At 56.3% G+C, this 20,889-nt stretch overlaps 1 protein-coding gene across 5 annotated transcripts in view; it reads left to right on the forward strand.

Annotated features, from left to right (window-relative positions):
* SSBP3 (single stranded DNA binding protein 3) overlaps window positions 1-20,889 on the forward strand; it is a 161,371-nt gene that overhangs the window by 139,127 nt on the left and 1,355 nt on the right. For all 5 annotated transcript variants that reach the window (XM_047728141.1, XM_047728144.1, XM_047728142.1 and 2 more), the window contains 10 exons: window positions 2,166-2,232; window positions 2,325-2,401; window positions 9,419-9,483; window positions 10,169-10,217; window positions 10,851-10,886; window positions 11,422-11,476; window positions 12,823-12,893; window positions 20,229-20,307; window positions 20,549-20,577; window positions 20,711-20,812. In XM_047728141.1, coding sequence (XP_047584097.1) covers window positions 2,166-2,232; window positions 2,325-2,401; window positions 9,419-9,483; window positions 10,169-10,217; window positions 10,851-10,886; window positions 11,422-11,476; window positions 12,823-12,893; window positions 20,229-20,307; window positions 20,549-20,577; window positions 20,711-20,812 — 630 coding nt within the window. The remainder of the gene's footprint in view (window positions 1-2,165; window positions 2,233-2,324; window positions 2,402-9,418; window positions 9,484-10,168; window positions 10,218-10,850; window positions 10,887-11,421; window positions 11,477-12,822; window positions 12,894-20,228; window positions 20,308-20,548; window positions 20,578-20,710; window positions 20,813-20,889) is intronic.

Raw genomic sequence — 20,889 nt, forward strand, 5'->3', positions numbered from 1 at the left:
ACAGGTTTGGGGCCATATATAGAAGTGAAAGCATTGCTGTTATTCCAGCGAGAGTCGGCGGATGGGTGGGGAACAGTGGGGATCAGCGGGGCTGAGAAGAGGAGGACCGGCACCCGGGTTTCTCAGGCAGCCCTCCCGTCCCCGTCGCAGAGGAGTCCCCGCCGGCCCGGGGCTGACCGTGCAGACGCTCCTGGGATTTGGCCACTCCCTGGGCAGACGCTTCCTGCACCAGCCCCACAGTGCTGCCCGAGAGCTGCTGGCCTACTTCCCCGAGCCGGAGGGATGGCCCCAGAGCATCGCTTCCCTCGCAGGCTCCGGGAGCGACACAGCGAGCGCTTTCAGCCCCATGTATGAACTGTGCTTTTGCTTCTTCCTTACATTGGAAGGCCTCAGCCTCCTCTGTGTGAGACCCGTTATCTCGGTCACAGCACATCTGCCTTCCCTCTTAGAGGAGGCCGAGGTGGCCCTGTCCCCAGTGCCGGGTCACCCCAGTGAGGGCCGGAGGGAAGTGATTCCCAGACTCCCGCTGAGCCTCCAGGCAGCCCTGCTCTGCTCCCGGGTCCTGACACAGCAGAGTGCGGGGACCCCAAGGAGGAGCTCCCCTTGAGGTCTGTCCATGTCCTCGCTGGGCTACCTGGAGGGGAAGTGATTGCCCGGCTGCCACGGCTGCTCCGTCAGGGTCATAGGTGGGGACAGTCTGTGACCTGGATGGTCCCCTGTCCACCTTGACATCCTGGGGTCCCCCAGACCAGACAGTCTCCGAGGCAGGCCTGCCTTGGTCCTCTCAGGCCCCTATAACTGGGATCTAGAAATACCCCAAACCCACAAGTGGGCAGACCCAAACCGGTCAAGTGATTCACAGCTGGGGTCCTTGGGGAGAGGAAGCAGGGCTGGGAGAAAGCGAGAGTTCGGAAGAGCTAAGACCGGGGGCTAGAGAGACAGACTGTGAGCTAGAGGACAGCAGGTCCTTCCAGGTTTGCGTGGCCTCCCACGAGTACCCCCGCACACTGGACACACACACACACACACACACACAGAGCCCATTCTGGAGCTCGGAACAGCACTGAGAACTAGTCTCTCTGCTTACCACCACCCCGTTCTACAGCTGGTGTGGAGGTCCCCACTGGGCCATCCCCCCCTCCACCATGCTCAGGACCGGGGGGGGCGGGGGCGGAGGGGGCGGCTGTCCCAGTCCCAGGGGCCCAGCCTCTGAGAAGCGCTGGCGTCTGCAGAGGGAACAGGTGGCCCGCTTTCCCAGAAGCTTTCCCTCTCGAAGGCAAGGGCCCGTGTTTAAGTCCTGAGGCTCAGGGTTCTAGAAGCACACACTTCCCCTCCAGCTCTGCTGCTTGTTTTTTCTTTTTCTTCCCGATTGCTGCTGAAATCACTTCAGTCCCGAGTCATTCAGTTTTAGCAGGTCCCCACTGTGAGTGTGCCAGGCGTCCACTCGGGAAGCCCGTGGCACCCTGTCCTCCCCTTCTTCGCAGTAGCCACACCAGCACCTGCCACTTGGAGCAGGCTCTCGGGGGGCAGCTTCTCCTTCAGTCTCCTGCTCGCCCCTCTCTGGGAGGCCTCTTCTTCACCCCTGGGGCCGGAAGGGGGCATTTCATGTGGAGGACGAAGACAGGGAGTTGGGGACTCTGAGCGCTCATCCTGGCTCTGTCAGTAGGTGACCGGGGGCCTTTGAGCCTCTGGACTTCAGTTTCCCCATCCAGACCTCAAAGGCCACCTGCTCCCCTGTACAAAGATCCCTGTGTAGTGATAGGATTTTTAGCTGAGGGGGGCGGGGTCTCCTGGTCCCCACACTTTAGGGGAGGGGATAAGGTGAGTTACATCTCCATAGGTGAAGGAAAGATGGGGTATGGCTTAAACCGCTGGGGCCAGGGTTCGGGAGGGGAGTGTGGGGGGCGTGCTGCCGCTGAGGGGCGTGTGGCTGGGGCAAGGCCAGGATGAGCCCAGGCTCTGGGAGCACAGACCCGTGGAGAGAGCGGGGTGTGTGATGCTTCCTGTCCCACTGCCTGCTGCTCCTGGGGCCCTTGCCTCCAACCCCAGCCAGTGGGTCAGAGGTCCATGTGAGGGGCCCCAGGAGGGTGGCGGTGGGCTAGGCCAGGCAGGCACATCTCTCTCCAACCCCCAGCCACTCAGCGTGGCTCTCATGTCTCTTTCAGCCTCCGGGAGGAGTTCCTGGGACCCAGCCGCTGCTGCCCAATTCCATGGATCCCACCCGACAACAAGGTAGAGGGCAGGGCAGGGCCACCTGCTGCATGGGGAGTCTTTGGTGTCTGCCCCCACTCCCCGCCTCACGGCTCCCCTACTCTCTCATGCAGGGCACCCCAACATGGGAGGATCAATGCAAAGAATGAACCCTCCCCGAGGCATGGGGCCCATGGGGCCCGGCCCACAGGTAACCCCCTGTCTGTTTGTCCATCTCCCTGTCCATCTATGTGCACCCGCCTACTTTCCTCCTTCCACAGTCTGTCAGTCGTTCATGTCACTCAGCTCGCAGGGGTGAGGGGAGAGAACATGGCCCAGTCCCCAGCTGCCTGCTCTGCCCACGGCTGGGCTGGTCCCCCACACAGCCAGGAACAGCCCCCCTTGGTAGGCGGCAGGCCAGATTAAGGGGCCTTCCAGGAAGCTGGGGGAGCGGGGCAGCGAGGTATTGCCAGATCCTGCCGTGGGAAGGTTTTGAAGACTTTGGGAGGTGGAGGGTCTGGTGCCCAAGCAGTGGTATGGGTTCTCTGGGAATCCCAAAGCCTCCTGGGTAGTGGACTTGAACTGGCTTGGGGTCCCAATTTGTTGTGACCCAAAGGCGGGATGAACAAGGGGCAGTCCTAGCTCTGCCTGCGACTCACCATTTGTCTGTCCTTGGGTGAACCTTTGGACCTCAGTGGGCCCTAATAGGCCTTGGTTTCCCTGTTTGACATGAGGGGATGAGGAGTGTGTCTACACCCGTGGTTCTTGGTGATGCCACCCCAGGGAGAGGAGGCCAGGCTGGCCAGGAGCCCTAAAACCCCCTTCAACCTAGAGCCTTAGCCGGTTTCTTGGCCCTGGCTCCAAGCTAAGATTTCTGATTCTTCTTCTTCTTTTTTTTTTTTTTAAAGATTTTATTTATTTATTTGACAGACAGAGACCACAAGTAGGCAGAGAGTAGAGGGAGAAGCAGGCTCCCTGCTGAGCAGAGAGCCCGACACAGGGCTCAATCCCAGGACCCTGGGATCATGACCCGAGCCGAAGGCAGAGGCCCCAACCCACTGAGCCACCCAGGCGCCCCCAAGCTAAGATTTCTTCTGACCAGAGAGGTTCCATTGTCAAAAAGCATCCCTCGGAAATCTGGGAGAAGTGCCCTGCCCACCTCTTTGCAGTTATGGCACAGCGGTCAGTCCTTGTGACCCAGCTCCAGACCCCACAGGTACAGGCTGGCTCTCACAGGACCACCTGGCAGGGGTCTGACAGGCCGTTCCTATTCTCGAGCTTTCTCACAGTTGCTTCCCACCCTCCAGAGTATTTGAATGTGGCCTTGTTTTCCTCTAGTAGCTGTGGCAGAGGGTTTGCTGATCTGACTAGCTAAAAGAAGCTGCAAGTCTAAATAAGGAGAAGGGAATTTCATTTAGTGAGATCGGGAGGGTTTTGCTGTAGGGTGTTCCTTCCCTTTTCTGCCCTGCCTGGAAGCCTGCTTGTCATCGGGGGTCCATCCCCCCTAACTCAGTGTGCAGATGTTTGCATTCTCTGGGCCCTTCCCCGGGTTTCCGGTTCCCTCGGGGAGGAGGAGGAGTGCTCCAGCTCCCAGGCTCCCAGACACGTGTCCCGCTGGGAGGGAGAGGGGTCCGCCCACACCCAGAGTCCTCCGCTCCGTCTGGAGCTGTGTTTACAGCACCCCCGCCCACTGCCTTCTTCTCGGTGGGGGCTGCAAACATCTGTGGCGCTGAAGGATTTTAGGGAGGTCCTTGTCTGCTCTTGGCCCCGTTATCCTACAGTGAAGCAAGCGCACGCCAGTTCCAGCTCTGGTTTTCTTGTTTGTTTGTTTTCTTTCCTGAAATCCCCAGGACTTGTGTTTTCACCAGTTCCTTTTGAGCCCCCAGAGCGGCCCCTTCCAGCCGTGTGGCTGTCTCGAGTGGACCCCAGCTGGGTGGCTCCACTGAGGAACTTGTGGGAGGGGCCGCGGGGTCTGAAGCAGAGTGTTGCCTCCCCTGAGTGGGGAACCTGTAGGTTCCCCAGCTGCACTTCAGAGAGACTCTTGGGAGCGGATAAGCAGTGACCTTGGACTTCCACAAAGTCCTGGGGACTTTGGGGGTGCCAGAGGTTGGAGTGGGAAGGCCCCCGCCCGCCCCTCTGGGTTCTTGGAGGCTTAGCAGCCACATCTGTAAAATGGGCAGGAGACCAGCACTGGCCGTGTAGGAGTGCGCGAGGGGAGTCTCAAGTTCTCGGCCTGACGCTTGGCATCAGGTTCTCCTCGTGAGCAATGTATGTCTTCCAGTGGGGGGCTTCCATTCAGTCGTTCAGGACTCTCGTTGCCTGTGTTTGATGATTGCCTTGTGCGGGGTGTGCTTTTGGTTTTTAAAATTTTTCCTGGCCAAGGCCCTACGTTAGCAGTTCATTAAGCCTGTAGTAATCCTGATGTTCTGGGAGCTGGGAATGGATGGCAGCAGACTGACCGAGAGCAGAGTACTCTCTAAGTGTAGGACTTTGTCTTGGCTTAGCAGGTGTCTCCTCCCGTCAGAATCCCCGACCAGCAGTCCGGCACACTCTTGTGGCATGCTTTAAAGAGAGGAGGCTCCTAAAGGCTGAGGTCTTACCAGACAAGGCCTCTTGTATCCACCCAAGTGGTGTGCAAGGGCAGAGCTTTCCTGTAGTTCCTGGGAGGGGTGACCCAGAGGGGTTGGAGAAACCAGCCCAGGGATGAGGCCACTTGACTCATCCCACCTCCACCAACCTCAGGGGCTCTGGAAATGTCTCCCTTGTTCTTTATTTGACTTCATTGTATTGACAGAGAGACCCTAAAGTGCTTTGCCCGTGTCTCCTGTACCCATCCGGGTAGAGTGCAATCTTAAATTCCAGGGCTAAAGCTCCCTTAGAACAACCCAGAATGTCTGCCCCTACTCCTCACTGGGGACAGAAGGGGCTGGCCTGGTGTGGGGCAGGTTTTGGGGTCAGCCAGGAACAGGTACAACAGAGCCTAGAAGTTTGGACCACAAGGCTGAGGGTAGGTAGGACCTCCCTACCTCCTGCTCCCAGGCCTTTCTGTCTGTCCCCATTGGTGTACTCTTGCTCACTCTTAATGGACAAGAGAGGGATGAACTCAGAGCTTAGTGCTGGAAAACAGGGCTGCAGCCGCAGCTCAGCCTAGGACTTGTTGGGCCTCTAGTCCCTCATCTGCAAAATGGGCAGCCAGGCGATCACCTGACAGGGTCCACCATAGGCCTGGTAGGAACAGCATGAGCTGCCTGCAGGGTGTTCCACAGACCCCACTCCTTCCCCAGCACACCGGCTCAAGGGGGCAGAGCAGGCAGTGCTGTCTCTGCCACAGCCTGGGCTCTTAGAAGAGGAGGCCAGCCCCTTTGGGCAGCCTTGATAAGCACCACCGTATACACAGTGCCATGATGAGAGCAGGCACAAAGGTGGGAAAACCATCAACCTATTAGTCCAAGTAGGGAGTAAGATTGCTAATTGCCAGTGACGACTCTGGCTTTCCGAACAAAGAAGAGCTACAGTGTAGTCTTGGGGCTGCTTTATAGATTTCAAAGCCAGACGGAGTGACATTTGCCCTTTCTGAGCCTGTGTTGGGTTTTAGCCTAAATGTCACAACGGACCTAGCAGACCAAGCATTGCCCTTTTCCCCGAGTGTCTCAGACAGATTTTACTCTGGTTTGGTGCAATGGCCTGTGCCAAAAAGGAGGTAATACATACCCACTTAGTTACAGTCTTTCTTTGAAGAATTGTGTCAGTGTCTGATAGGAGTGTTTTGGCTAAGTTTTTCAGAAGGGAGTCTCGTTGTGGGGAAGCTAGAACTGCACATGCTTCTGCTCCTGTGGATGGAACCGCGGGCCCCCTCTGAGATGCTGTGGCCCGTAGATCCCTGGGTGCCGATGACCAGTGGTTCTGCTGTTCAGCCGGGGATGGAGTCTGCGCAGGCGGGCATCAGATCGCCATCTTAGCTTGTCCGTGTTTGAGAAAGTTCGCGTAAAGGATAAACCCTGATCTCTAGGACCACTCCTTATGCCACCTGAAAGAAATCACGTCTCTCTGTTGGTCTAGGACAGCCCAGCTCTTTCTTGGTTCCTACTTGTGGCTTCTGAGCAGCAGCCCCAGCAATAGAGGAAGGATCATAAACCCGACCAGAGCAGCTGGGGGCTGGGTGGGGAGAAATTGGGGCCCCTAAAGCACTTTACCAGGGGGCCCCATAGAGGCCCCCAGGCCCCACATGATGTGGGAAATGAAGGACAGGACTGTGCTGCCCAGGAAGCTGCCCAGATGGTGCGTCCGAAAGACTAGAATATTCTTTCCCTACTTTGAAGATAGTGCTGGGAGGGCTGTGGGCAGCCCCAAGAAGGAGGAGCCCCTCAGACTGGGAGCTGCAGGGAGCAGGAGCAGGCTCTAGTAACTGCCAGCTGCCCGGCACTTTCCTGTGTCCAGCCACAGTCCCCAGCAGGGGGCCCTTCATTGTTCCCGACAGCTGGCCAGACCCCTCTGCCCAGGGTCCGGGGTGCCCGAGTGGTGACAAGGGGGAGGGGTGGGAAGTCAGGGACCACCACCATGCCATGAATGTGGCCAGCCCCATGTCGCACCAGGGGTCCCTCCCCTCGTGCGTCTAGCTGCCCCTGTCACTGAAAAGCCATGCAGATGGCGGAGGAGTTGAGGGGCATCTGGCTGGTGGTCACCTTGCTGTCCGGCGCTATGGACAGGCGGACACGGAGGGAAGAGAACCATTTCCGTGGAGTCTCTGAAACCATGCTTCCAAGCCCTCTCTGAAAAGGCTGCTGTTTGTGCTTTGAGAACTTCCCCCCAAAGTTGACATTCAGCTTTCCTTTCACCCCTGACTTAGCATGCACCCCTGGGCAAATCTGTGGTCCCTCCAGCCCTCTAGCCTACTGTCTTTGCATTGGGGGGCCATACGTGGCCCTGCAGGGTCTGTGCCTCTGACAGGGAGGACCTGGTGGGCAGCCTCCCTCTCGGGAAGCAGCCGTGCTACTATTAGGGAGACTCTGGAAGGTGAGATCGAAGTGGGAACAGCTGCTGGTGCCCCAGAGCCTCCGAGGGGGCAGCACACTGCACGGGCGGGTGTGTTCCAGGAGTGAGTCTCTGGCTTGTCATCCCCTGTTGCCCTGTCTGTGTGCTGCAGCAGCCCAGGCTCCACCAGCCCCCAGGCTGGCCTTCCTCTCACTCCTCGGTGAGCAGGAGAGACAGCAGGCTGCGGCCGGAGGCCCTGGGAGGGGTGTCTGTCCACCGTGGGAGAGTGGGCTGCCTGGGGAGGGGGCAGGATCCCTGTCCTGAAGCGGCAGAAGTGAGGCCAAGGTTTGTGGAGGGTTTAGTCGCTGCACGTGGGGCTTAGGAGGACCCTTGAAGACCCGAGGTTCTGTGATGCTTAAGACAACATTAAGGGCTTTGGTGTTCGTTCTGCTGCTAACATCCCAAATCAGAGCACACCTCGGAGAGCTAACAGAGCACTTCAAAGCCGTCGTTCCATTTGATCTTCACGGGCCTGTAGGGCTGGGGGCTCTCTGCCCCTCAGCATTTTCATCTTTCAGGCGGGGACCTCAATGGGGCTGTGGTCGCATACGTGTGCCCGAGCCGGGGCTAGCCCTCCTGGGCTCTGACCTTACGTCTGTGGCTCCGCCTGCCAGCCTGTGCCACCGTGGATTGAGAGGGCTCGGCTCCTGCATGGGGTCCCTCTGTGGCCACCCACTCTGCCTCCTCAACCCCAGCGCTCGCTCCCTGCCAGTCAGCCCCAGGCTGTTCCCGTTACTGTCTCTGCACTGTGGCTCTACTCTTTCAGACTCCGAGCCGCTGTCATGGGGACCAGGCAGAGGAGGTGGGCTCACGGCTATGAGGTTCAGGAGCCTGACCTTGGCTGAAGAGGCCACCACCAGCGTGACGTTGGCTCTGAGTTGTCACCAGATGCGTGGTGGGGACAGTGCTGACCCAGAGGCTTGCGGATCCGCCTTTAAACCCCAGCTGAGTCACTGGCTTACTGACATTGGACAGATCTTTCTCCTGTCAGATCCTTGGTCTCCTGTTCTCTAAAATGGGAGCAATGCTAGCTTCGCGGTGTTGTTTATTCTAAGGACAAGCCAGAGACTGTGTAAAATGTGTTACGTGCTCAGCTGCTGCCATCAAATTTCCACCAGCCTTACTTCGTTCAGATACTACAAAGGCAGAGCTTCAAGCGCCAACCAGGCTAATCTTTCTCTCTATCCCTTTACTTATTCACTCCTTCATTGGTTCAGCACCGAGTCCGTGACGGCTGGTGTGGGGGTGACGCATGCACGGAGCTCATTCAGATACAGCCCCCACCTTCAGCAGGTACTCAGAGCCCAGTGGGAGAGACACGTGGCCACGATCATAGCCCGGTGTGGCAGGGGTCAGGGGATTGCCGCACATTATGGGGGTGAGCAGTTAACCCCAAGAGATGTCCAGGGAAGGCTTTACCGAGGAGGTGCTCTTCAGGCTGGTTCTGGAAGATGTGTAGGAGTCCATGTGGAGAAAGGAAGCAAGGCATTTCTTCGGCAAAGAAAATAGCACTGAAAGTGGGGAGTCAGGGTGGCCGTGACTAGAGGTTCTTGATCCCGGCACTCTCATGACTCACCACAGTCTGCCTTGGGGGTTTGTACTGAGCTGAGGAGGGACTCTTTCCTCAAACATAATTGGTGACCCCTCCCACCGCGAGTGTTTCTTCCTGCTTCTCCAGCACCGTGTATTTCAAGGGCCCCATAGGCTGACCCCTGAATCAGGTAGCCTGATCCAGGGGTTGGGGGACAAACCAAGGGTGGGGGGCAGTGTCTCTATGTCCTGGACCCTGGGGACAGCCACCGGCCAGGCCTTTCAGGATTCCTTCCCCTTCCACATTCAGACCCAGCCACCACCCCCGGGCCCAGAATTTCTGAGCTGGGCAGTATTCCCCAGTCAGTTCTGTTACAAGTCCATTCCGTCCCCCACCCCCAGACCTGAGATGTGAGGGCTTGCTGGACATCCCCACGCTTTTGAGAGAACCATCCCAAAGCCCCCCTCTGTGCTGGCTTGTCATTGTGGTCCCATCATGTGGTCCCCACCCCCTCACCTTTTTTTAACAAATACGTTGTTTTTTTCCTCATCAGATCCTTTCCACAGACTAATCCTCTTGCTTATATTCTGTTTGTCTTTCCTCCCCCTCTCCTCCCTCCGGTTCCCCTTCTCCTTCTCATAGACTGACCCTTGGTTATCGTTGCAGAATTACGGCAGCGGCATGAGACCACCACCCAACTCCCTCGGCCCCGCCATGCCCGGGATTAACATGTAAGGCACAGCTGACCCTGCTGTTGGCTCAGAGCCTGAGGCTCACCCACCCTCTGGCACCCCCAAGACACTGGTGGACAGGGGCATGCAGGGCACCTCTCTGGCCCTCAGTCCCTTAGCGGTGGTGTGGGCTTATTGGCCATACTGCTGCGTGTCTGCACTCGGTGTGGCTTGGAGCCTACCGCGGCCCTGCCCACCCACTCTTCCGAACAACCCCGGGAGCTGGTGGTTATCAGCACCCTCCACTTACAGACGGGGGAAACTGAAGCCCAGAGAGGTGATAATACCTTGCCCAGGCTCACACGACTCTAAGGGACGGTCGAGATTTGAACCCCTGTACTGTACCGGTGACTGCCAACTGCTTTAGTCCTTAACCCTCCCCCCAACCTTGCAGGGAGAGAGCCCCGTAAGAATCTGTGCGCTCCCTTCCTGGGAAAATGCACACGCACATTAAATCTTAGATACGCTACACATTTTCTGTGTCATTCATAGAAGCTTGTAGGCTTCCACCCACGGAGCTGCCCATTGCACCCTGAGAGCCAGGTGGTGCGTAAGACCCTAGGCCCGTGTAGAGGACCTCCTGTTAGTGATGTCAGCCCGCTTGTTCTGTCCCTGCTGGCACCACCCCCGTGGGCTTGATAAGACCTTGTTCATTGTCATAATTTTCTCTCTCTCCCTCTCTCAGGGGCCCGGGAGCTGGCAGACCCTGGCCAAATCCTAACAGTGCTAACTCAGTGAGTACCCAGTTGGGATGGGATGGTGTGTGCCAGCTTCTGGGGTCTGGGGTAGTCTGGCCCCAGGTCAGAGGTGTCATCAGAGGCAGGGATGGAGCAAGACTCCCCCACCCCCATCCCCCAGTGCTGCAGGGAGGAGCCCCACTGTTAAGTGGAGGTGTGGGAGGACCATGCTGGGGCCTTCCAGGGTTCGGGCCCAGCCCAGCCTGCTGCTCTGCAGGAGCCCTGACGGGTGAGCTGAGGGCTTGCTTAGAGAGCGCTGTCCCCTGGCGATCCTCTTCCCTGACAAGGCTGGCTGCCTGCACTCAGAGGGCAGAGCTGGGAGAGGGCACCACACAGAAGGCCAGAGGTCTGGGGAGAAGCTCTCACTTTCCCGTCCTGAACGGGAGGCTCTCCCATGTCCGCGCCCCCTGCCAGCTCACTGCCAGCTCCCTGCCAGGGCTCTCAGGATCAGTTCAGTGTGGGAACCGAGCTTTGTTCACACAACTGGTCCCCCAAGGGAGACTAACCAGGGAGGCCCACCACCTCTCCCCACAAGAGGGGGTGCGTCTCTGGGTGGACTGGGGAGCCCAAGGGCACCTGAGTATTTGAGGAAGTGACTCTGATCATGGTTCCCCCACCTCTTGTTTCTAGATCCCATATTCCTCCTCATCACCTGGTACCTATGTGGTAAGTGTGGGGGTAGGACACTGCATGTCCGACCACACATGACTGATGTGCATAAGATCTTCTCCCAGGGTCCCTGTCTCTTTCCCCTTCAAAACACATTCAGAGCACACGTTCCAAACTGTGCTAGAACCTGCTATCGCTATTCAGGTTTCTGTACCTTCCGGTGGCCTGAAAGTCCCCCAACAAGACCTAGAGTCGGGTCCCCGTCTTGGGGGCTGATCAGTGACCCAGCTGGTTTCTACCACAGGCGACTGGTTCCACCCACTGGTGTGTGTTTGTGTACACATGCACACGCACGGCTGCCTCTGGGTTTGAAGAAAGGACTGGGGTGGGTGTCAGGGGCGGGGGGAGCCCAAGTCCAGCCCCCCCAAGGCTGAAGCACTCGGGCTCTCCTTGAGCTTTATCGATAAAGAACTGAATACTGGGCCGGGCCCTGCGTGAGCCCTTGTCTTTGATGTCACTGGAGCTCAGTGGCTTCTCCCCAACTGTATCATTGCCATGGGTTTTTGATGGCCATTTTAAATCTCATTTCCAGGGACCTCCTGGCGGTGGTGGTCCCCCAGGAACACCCATCATGCCTAGTCCTGCAGGTAAGAAGGCTTGGGGAGAGGGTGCCATTGCGGGAGCAAGGGGTCTTGGAGGGGCCCAAGTTCATGCCCAAAGCTTACCAGCCATGCCTCCTGAGCAGCATTTACCCTACCAGGTATCTTAATGGCAGGGATTTAGGGGATGGAGGCCCCTTGTGCCACTCACCTGCCCTGTGGCCTCAGCTAGGCTACTCCTCTCTGGTTCAAGGATGGGGCAGAGTGGGGAGATCCAGGAACGAGGGGTCTCGCTGTCCTTAGCTCACACCAGTTGGTGAGCACCTGTCCTGGCTGTGCCTATCTCTAGGTGACTAAAAAGGGGCTTTGGAATTCTGGCATCCTAGGACCAGGACCATGTAACATGATGCCTCAAGTTCCCAGCGCTCTTGGCTTCTGGTCCTCTCTATAGGAGATCCCTTCTCCCTCTTTCCTGGATCGGAAGAGGGCATGCGTGCGCACCTGCGGGCATGCACACACATGCATACACACAGAGCATCACGTTCTGTGTTTCTCTTCCAGCTGAAACTAACACACTACCATCTAGAAGGAATTCCGCCATAGTCGTTACCTACCCAGAGAATAAGAAGGGGGAGGTAGCTGGATTTCTGCCCGAGCAATGGGGGGCCTGTTCCTGATAGAAATGTGTTAGCTGATTTTCTAAGGAGACTTTGCCACTTAATTGGGGGAGACGGAGGGGTCCCTCTGTCCCCAGACTCCTCGGCCCCCAGTAGCAGGGGAGCCGTTCGGCTGCAGTGGCAGAGCTGGCGGCTGTGATGTTCTGGCTCCCACTCCTGCTCCCTCTTTCTGCTGCTGCATTTTGATGAGCTGTGTGACCTACATTCAGACTGGGTCACATTAAACCACTCCATATGGTAATGCGTCTCCAGCCCCATCCTTGCCTCTCCCTCCTGCCCCATCAGCGTGGCAAGGTGGCCCCTGGGTAATTTGTGGCGTTTCTCTCCCCGATTTGATTAAAGCTTCTGGGCGGGATTGGGAGGAGAGCGCAGGTGGCTGTCCCCGTGTGGTCCCCAGCAGTGTCTGGGGACCAGATTGGGTTTGGGGTGGGGAGATGAGAATGCAGACCTGCCGCCCCGCCTTTGCCACATTCACGCTGCTGTCCAGACAGGCATCCTGGAATTCTTCGTTTCAGGGTTGAGTGGTTTTCACAGTTGAATTTTCTGTGATTAAAAACTTTGTGAATCTTCATTAAATACAAATTAGCCAGAAAATGGTGGTACTTAGAGGAGATTTTAGGTGATAAAATACAAAAGAATGAGTTCAAGTGCCACGAGTTTGTTTTAATTAAGAAATGAATTAATCACCGCGACTTGTGGGTTTCCACTGTTCTACAGATTCAACAAATTCCAGTGACAACATCTACACAATGATTAATCCAGTGCCGCCTGGAGGCAGCCGGTCCAACGTAAGTCCGCTTTCTAATAATTTACATATCAGATACCATAACAAATCATAATTAACTTCATCAGCTGAGGGGAAAGCAAGTTTAATTGATTTCAGCCATTTGTTACCAAAGATGAATAAAATAAACCGTCAGAAAACTGATTAACTCTTGGGGAACACGGTTCCCATTTCGTAGCTGGGAGAGACGGGGGATGGCGTGATACCCTCCCGTCCAGTCAGAGTTGGGTGCCCGGCCTCACTGTGGGGGTCCCCGCCACTCCCGGTAGGGTGTCCATGAGGAAAAGCTCTGGGTGGTCCTGGGTCCCACCCTGCCCTGCTGATGGGTTGGGCCGCCCTGGGCAGTCTGTCACCCTCCCGGGTCTGGAGCCCATCAGGGGACCCGCCTGCCCTGTGCCTCCAGCCCCTTTGGGAGCCCCATGACCCTTGCACCTTGCGGCCTCTAGGCCTCTCCTCCTGTCATTGCCTGGCTGAGAAGCCACTCCCTCCCTCTGGGCTTCACCAGGTCCCAACCCTCAGTGATGTCGCAGCTCAAATTCCACTTTGTCTGATTGCTGCTCACCCACCCCTCCATGTCCTCTGTCCTGTGCCCAATGGCCCTTTGACTCTGCAGCTGGGGCCTGTCTCCATCTCCCAGCTGGGAGCTCCCTGAGGAGAAGGCTGGTCTGACTCACCGTGGCACAGAGCCCTTCTGCACCAGGCAGGGGAGGTGAATCATGCTGGCCTTGGCTCCCGGAGCGTGTCTGGAAAGGAGACTGCGGGGGGACAGGAAGAATGGTCTGCACTGCAGAGCCGGAGGATGGGCTTGGGGCCCCCCAGTTATTCTGGCCTGTTGGGGTGCTTCGTTTGGTTTTGTGGGTTTGAAGTCCTGATGTGACATCTGAATCCCCACAGGGCTAAAACACCCATCGGGGGACTGCCCCGTGCTGCACACTGCACGTGTTCAGTCCTCTGGCAGCCTCCGAAGTCAGCGTCTCTGGAGGCCTCCTGGGTGCAGTGAGGGACTGAACCCGAGCATCATTTTGACCAGGAAGCCTGGGAACCCCACTCCTTCACCCTTGCTCCACCACCCCTGTCCCTCTCTTGGGCAGCCGGCACCCCTGTGACCCCTGCTTCTTATTAGGGTGACCACCCGTCAGGTTTTCGCACTAAAAGCTCGACGTCCTGGGACACTGAGTGTTTCAGGGTTTTGGCGGTGGAGGCGGGAGGTTAGGGGGAAGAGAGTAGGGCTCTTACAGCAAACCCCGGAGCCAGGGCCTGAGCTCGCCGGGCTTTGCGTCAGCTGGAAGTGGCGCAGGGGACCATCCTGCCGCTACCGCCCTCATTGGGGGCCTGCGGCTCCTAGTGGACCGTTGGCGCCATGGCCCTCCGGGGGCTGTGGGTCAAGCGCACAGGGGCCTGGACGGGGTCTGCCTGGCCTGCGCCCGCGGGTCCATGGCTGCTGTGCTCTGTGTTGAGATGGTACAGGCCTCATTTTCCCCGCTGTGAGTACCAGGGCCATGGTTTCGGAGGTGAGAGGCTGGAAAGGAGAAGGATGGAGACCCCGACCACCCCAGAACAGCGGGCGCTGGGCAGAAGGACACACGGCGGCTGCGGCGGGGGGGTGCAGATCATGGCCAAGGCCACGGGGATGGCGGGCAGAAGAGAAGGGGGAAGGGGGCAGGGAGGCCCTGGCATGCGAAACCTGAGAGGTGCCCCGGTGCAGTCAGGGAGAGTGGCCACCCGAATCATTAGGGCATAGCCCTCGGACATGTCCGCCACCGCTGCCAGGCCGAGCCCTCTGTGGCCCCGGGGACCGAGGTGGCCCCATTTCCAGGCCCAGAGGCCCCGCCTATGTGTCAGCAGAAGGGGGAGTTTCCAGTCAGGCGGATTCTGTCGGCTCTCGCCAGCCATCGGGGGACCTTCCTACAGTCTGTCAGGTGGTGCCTCATGTCGTGGTGACAAAAACCTGTCCCCTGGCTGTTTGGTACTTGGACTCCAGAGCTGGATGGGGCTTCACATCAGCATGTTGGGTTCTGCAACGATTTTAATGAAACTACAGAAGACACATCAAAGATGGCTCTCCTCTTGTCCAAATGCAAGCTAGGCTTGGCCCTTCTCTCTGCGGATTTGGCAGACAGCTCGCAGTTAATTTGGCCCATTTCATCTGGTGTAGGAACTTCTTACCTGTTAACTGTCCCACACACCTTGTCCCTGGCACTGCTGCCAAAGGGTATGGCTTGCCTGCCTGTGAGAGCGGGCATGGAAGGTTTGGCTCACCCGTCAGTCTCCTTGAGATGTGCAGATACGGCGAACGAGACTTCGGACTTTGTCAAGTCGGAAGCCCCGACACAAGCCCACACGGTGGCTGGCATTACTGCTGGGCCACAGAGAAGAGTCAAAGGCTCAGCCCGCCGTGACGTCTTTCTCTAATGGGAACCACGCTGAGAAGAGAACGTTGAGAGGAATTCCAGGAAGATGGAAATGTGTATGCTGTGGCTCCAGAACCGTTCAGTGATGTTGCAGGAGGCCCCAGGAGCCTAGAAGAGGATGAGCAGACCGCACCTGAGTCATCGGGTGTGGTTGGGGCCTTGTGTCAAAACCTCATCGACCAAAGCATAGGGACTTGTGTTTTGGAAATGAGGTTGCCCAAGAACTCAAAAGTTGTCACCAGTAAAGAGCAGCCACGTTAAATAACACTTTCTCAGCTTCTCGATTAAAATTGTAACTTACGGGACCCCTGGGTGGCTCCGTTAAGCGTCTGGCCTTCGGCTCAGTTCATGATCTCAGGGTCCTGGAATCTAGTCCTGCATCAGCAGAGTCCGCTTCTGCCCCTCCCCTCTACACTCTCTCCTTGCTCTCTCAAATAATAAAAATCTTTAAAAAAAAAAAAAAACTCACTTGGAATCCAGCTTGGAGCACACAAGTACATCTCACGTCTCTGCTTTAAACCATTTTCCCGGAGAGAGAGGTTTAAGTGAGAATGACATCGTGGTGCTTTGGGAAGCTTAGAAGTGATGGACGTCTGAGACAGGACAGCCCAGCTGATGGATTTAGGGATGCAGAGAGACCTGACTGGCAAGTGCTGATCTCCCTAAACCAGCTTGTAGATACAGAAGATGATGGACCTCTTAGGAGAGCTGGAGGAGAGTCTCCTCAGGTCCCCAAATCCGTGCAAGTCAGCGACCTCCCAAGCACTACACACATAGACGCGTTTGTGGAGGGGATATTTCTGAGTGACCATGTGGGGCTGACAGCAGGGCCTGATTAGAACAGAGTGGCAGCTCACAGTGACTTGCATTTGCCACTACCTAAAGGAATTAAAAAACCTGGCCTAGAGGCTACGGGCAATCCAGAGAAGTACTGTGGGGAAAGCAGGCACTGCCTGCCATGTTGCACCTGCAGAAGTAAGATGGGTCACCCCAGAAGCTCATCGGCCTGGCCCGGGCCCATCCAGAAATGTGCCGCCTGTGTTCCTATCCGGACGCACAGGATATCCTCGCCTCATCAAGTTGGACAAATGACCTTCCTTGAACGGATTATCCAAGACACTTAAGCTGAAACCTTGCTAACTACCTCTTCGTACAAAACTTCTTTCTAATCTTTGTAAGGGGGTGGGGCATAAAAGAAAATCCCCCTTATAATATAGGACAGAAAGAAACATGAATTTTTTAAAAAGATGATTTATTGGGGCACCTCGGTGGCTTAGTTGGTTAAGTGTCTGCCTTTAGCTTGGGCCGTGGTCCCAGGGTCCCGGGATTGAGACCCATGTCGGGCTCACTGCTCAACTGGGTTTCTGCTTCTCCCTCTCCCTCTGACCCTTCCCCCTGCTAGTGCTTTTATTTGCATTCTCTCTCTCAAATGAATAAAAATATTTAAGAAAATTTATTCGAGAGAGCTTGTGTGGGAGTGGGTGGAGGAAGGGCAAAGGGAGAGAGAGAGAATCTCCAGCACACTCTCCATTCCACTGAGCGCAGAGCCTGACTAAGGGCTTGATCCCATGACCCTGAGATCATAACCTCAGCTGAAATCAAGAGTCAGACGCGTAACTGACTGAGCCACCCAGATACCCAAGAAATGTGATTTTTAAAAATCAAACATAAGTAGTATCTGTTTAATCAGTCCATTGCATTTAGCTTCAAGGAAAAAAAACTTACATTTGTATATTGTAGGACTACATTGTAATATAGTCTATAGAATTTAAATATCCAATAAAGAGCTCAAGTAAGTCACTGTACTAGAAGACAGAAACGTAAAAATGTTACATTTTTCTTACAGAAACTGTTTATTTAACTAGTCCTCTATTCCCTGCTCCCATTAACCAGCCTTAATATGGCTTTATTGAGATGCTAGCATTTATGTAACAAAGTCACTAACACAGAATAAATAAGCAGTGCAGGGACAGTGGGTGTCCCCAGGCAAGTGCATGATGTCGGACCGCTGTTTACACTGATACCCGGAATCCGTGCAGCAGACTCTGTCTGCCCAGCGGCACCGAAGCGATAGAACGCTTCTAGGAAAACAGAGGTGGACATCCCTGTGGCCTGGACGAAAGCAAAGCCTTCTTACCTAGGACCCTGGAAGCCCAAGCGACAAAAGCAAAAAGCGGATGAATGGGACTTCATCAAGATTGAAAACTTTTGCACTTCAAAGGGACACCTTCCAGAAGGTAAAAACACAGACCAGAGTAGAGAGAGTTCTGTTTGCAAATCACATACCTGATGTGGGACTCAAATCCAGAACACTCCGAGAACTCTTAAAACTCAGTCACGAGAGGGGCGCCTGGGTGGCTCAGTGGGTTAAAGCCTCTGCCTTTGGCTCGGGTCGTGATCCCAGGGTCCTGGGATCGAGTCCCGCATCGGGTTCTCTGCTCAGCGGGGAGCCTGCTTCCCTTCCTCTCTCTCTGCCTGCCTCTCTGCCTACCTGTGATCTTGGTCTGTCAAATAAATAAATAAAATATTAAAAAAAAAAAAAAAAACTCAGTCACGAGAAAACAACCCGGTTTAAAGAATGGGCCAAGGATGGGAACAGACGTTGCCCCAAAGACGTGCCAGTGGCCCATAAGCACACAAAAGGATGCCCCACTTCGTTGTCAGGGAGATGCGAGTGGAAACCACAGTGAGCTCAGCCCTGTGCGCCCACAAGGCCGGGGACACCTCAGAGCCCTCCTCCGCTGGCAGGAACCGAAGAGGATGCGGCCGCTGTGGAGAACTGTCTGGCAGGTCCTCGAGAGGCTGCACAGAATCATCACGTGACCCGGCACTTCCACTCTGGGGTCGGTCTCTACCCACGAGAACCATGATGTGTGTCCACGTAGTGACGGTACTCAAGTGTCGAGAGCAGCGGTACTTGTGATAGCTACAAAGTGGGGACACCCTCTGTGTCTGGTGACTGAAGGGACTGATGAAATGCAGCCTCGCCGTCTGGTGGAACGTGATCTGGCCAGAAGGAGTGAGGCACTAATTCATGCCCCAACATGAGTGAACCTTGAAGACATGCTGAATGGAGGAAGCCGACCACAAAAGCTCGCGCAGGATTTCGTTTATACAAAACGTCCAGAACAGGCAAATCCATAGAGACGGGAAACGAGGTAATGATTGTCTGGGGCTGGGGGTTGGAGGGGGGCTGAGGAGGGACTGCTGATGGGTACAGGGCTTCTTCATGGGGTGACAGAAAGGTTCTAAAACAGATTTGGTGGTGGTTGTACAGCTCTGAATATATGAGAAACCTCTGAATTGTGGGCTTGAAATGGGCCAATTGGATGGGATGTGAATTCTATCTCAGTAAGGCTGTTAAAAAGAATACAGGAGAGGCACGCCCAGGTGGCTCAGTGGGTTAAGTATCTGACTTGGTCTTGGCTCAGGTCTCAATCTCAGGGTTATGAGTTCAAGCCCTATGTTGGACTCTATGCTGGGTGTGGAGCCTATTTAAAAAAAAATACTAATACACAAAAAACCCACAATGATCTAAAACTTCATAGAATTATCATGTTTGGAGCTGTTTTGTCTAATGGAGTTGTGACCTAAGCTGACTTCCTAAACCCTTGTCTTCCTCTCATTTGGATCAAGAAGTGTGAAGTTTGTTGCCACATGTCAGAAATGTGGCCCTAGGAAGCCTCCAGGGTGGCGGGAGGCGAGGAGGCCCAGACTCGGGTGGCTGTGAGTGGGCAGATGGCCCCGAGGCGCTCCCTCCCAGTCTGGGCACACTGGTCTCTGCCCCGGCACTCCCTGCTGCCACTTGCCTCTTGTACTCACCCAGGACCCCTGCCACCTCCATGCAGCATGTTCTGATTTCTCTGCCCTCTCCGCAGCGCCTCTTCCAGAAGCTTTGGCCCTGCCTTGTCTGCAGCTCCCTTTGGAACTCAGCACATCTGTCCCGTGGGGTGGTTAGGTGTCTGCAGCTGTGGGCTCCTCTTCCAGGCTGAGGCCCAGCCATGATTCGGCTCTGTGTCCCTAGCCCCTGCCACGGGGCCAGATGCCACATGGTCCATCCTTGTCCACCCTGACGGCCGGTGTGCCTCACGGGGCCTTGGCTGTCCAGACAAAGCTCAGCCCTCCCTTCATGACCATGTGATGTGACCTCCAGCCTTTGGTCTGGTCTGGGAGCGCCGCACAGGCCTGAGGCCCAGGCTGGAGCTGACTCCGCCTCTGCCCTGTGACTCGCCTGCGCCACCACTTCGGCGTGGGGACGTCGTCAGTGGCCTCCCTCTGTACTGTCCCCTGCCCGGCTCCTCCCCTCCTCAGTTGCTCAGTAGACCCTATCTCCTCACCACCCCCATGGAACTCTTTCACTTCTGAGGAAGCACTCAGAGGCTTGTGGAACAGCCGCCTGCGCCTCCCATCTCCGAGGGGGGACGGGGACCTCTGGCAGAGCATTTCCTACTCTCTCTGTGCTTTAGTTTCCTTATCTGTAAAATGGGGAGAAAAAGCATTATTACTTTCAGCCCCTGGCTGGGCACAGGCAGTCTTCCGTTTGTGCGTGTGTATCTGTGTGTGTCTATGTGAGGTTCTGACTGGTGAGCCACACACTCCACCCCAGGGACATAGAGAGCCCAAGTAAGTCCATTCCATTTGGTTAGAGAATTGTCCCAGTATGACATGGTGTGGCCTCAGCCCAGTGTCTTTCCCTGCCTGGATTTGGTTCCTCACCTCTGCCCGCACAGCTCTGGGGGCCAAGGAAAGGGCCCCGTTCCAGCCTCCTGGCCCATGTCAGACACCTCCGTGTGCCTGACAGAGGGGCTCTGGCAGAGTGGAAGTTCCCTGAGGGCACTGCTCTTCTGCAGCTGGGTGTGGGAGCCTGCAAGAGAGCTGCAAAGGGCCTGGGGCCCACTCAGCCACCACACCCTGTGCTTCTCCCCCAGTTCCCGATGGGTCCAGGCTCGGACGGCCCAATGGGAGGCATGGGCGGCATGGAGCCACACCACATGAATGGATCATTAGGTAAGCAGGCACCGGCCCCATGGCCACGCTCTACCCTGCCCAGCCCTGCGCCAGCGTCCATCTTCGGCTCAGCCGGGCCTGGTCCCCCACACTGGCCTTGGCTGGGCTCATAGGAAGATGCCCGGAGCTCCAGCCAGGACAGGAGACTCTCTGCGCAGTAGTGTGGGATCTGGGGGTGGTCTGGAGGGCTCTCTGTGGAAGAGCAAACAGGAAACTGAATCCGAGCTTTCCTTCCTTCCAGGGTCAGGTGACATAGACGGACTTCCAAAAGTGAGTGTGTGTTCTATTTCCTCGCTGACAGCATCCACCCTGCCCCAGCCTCAAGGCCTCAGAAAGCTTGTCTCCCCATCAGGTGGGCTGGTTGCTGGGGTGCTGGGGCTTACCTCCTCTCTCCTCTCTCCAGAATTCTCCCAACAACATAAGTGGCATTAGCAATCCTCCAGGCACCCCTCGAGACGATGGTGAGCTAGGAGGGAACTTCCTTCACTCCTTCCAGAATGACAATGTAAGTGCTGTGTTCCCCACCACCACCCCGACTCCCATTTTGCCCCTGGATTCTTCCACTCACCCCTGCGGGCAGGG

The sequence above is a fragment of the Lutra lutra genome, chromosome 4 (genome assembly GCF_902655055.1).
Source record: "Lutra lutra chromosome 4, mLutLut1.2, whole genome shotgun sequence".
In the NCBI taxonomy this organism is placed as follows: Eukaryota; Metazoa; Chordata; class Mammalia; order Carnivora; family Mustelidae; genus Lutra; species Lutra lutra.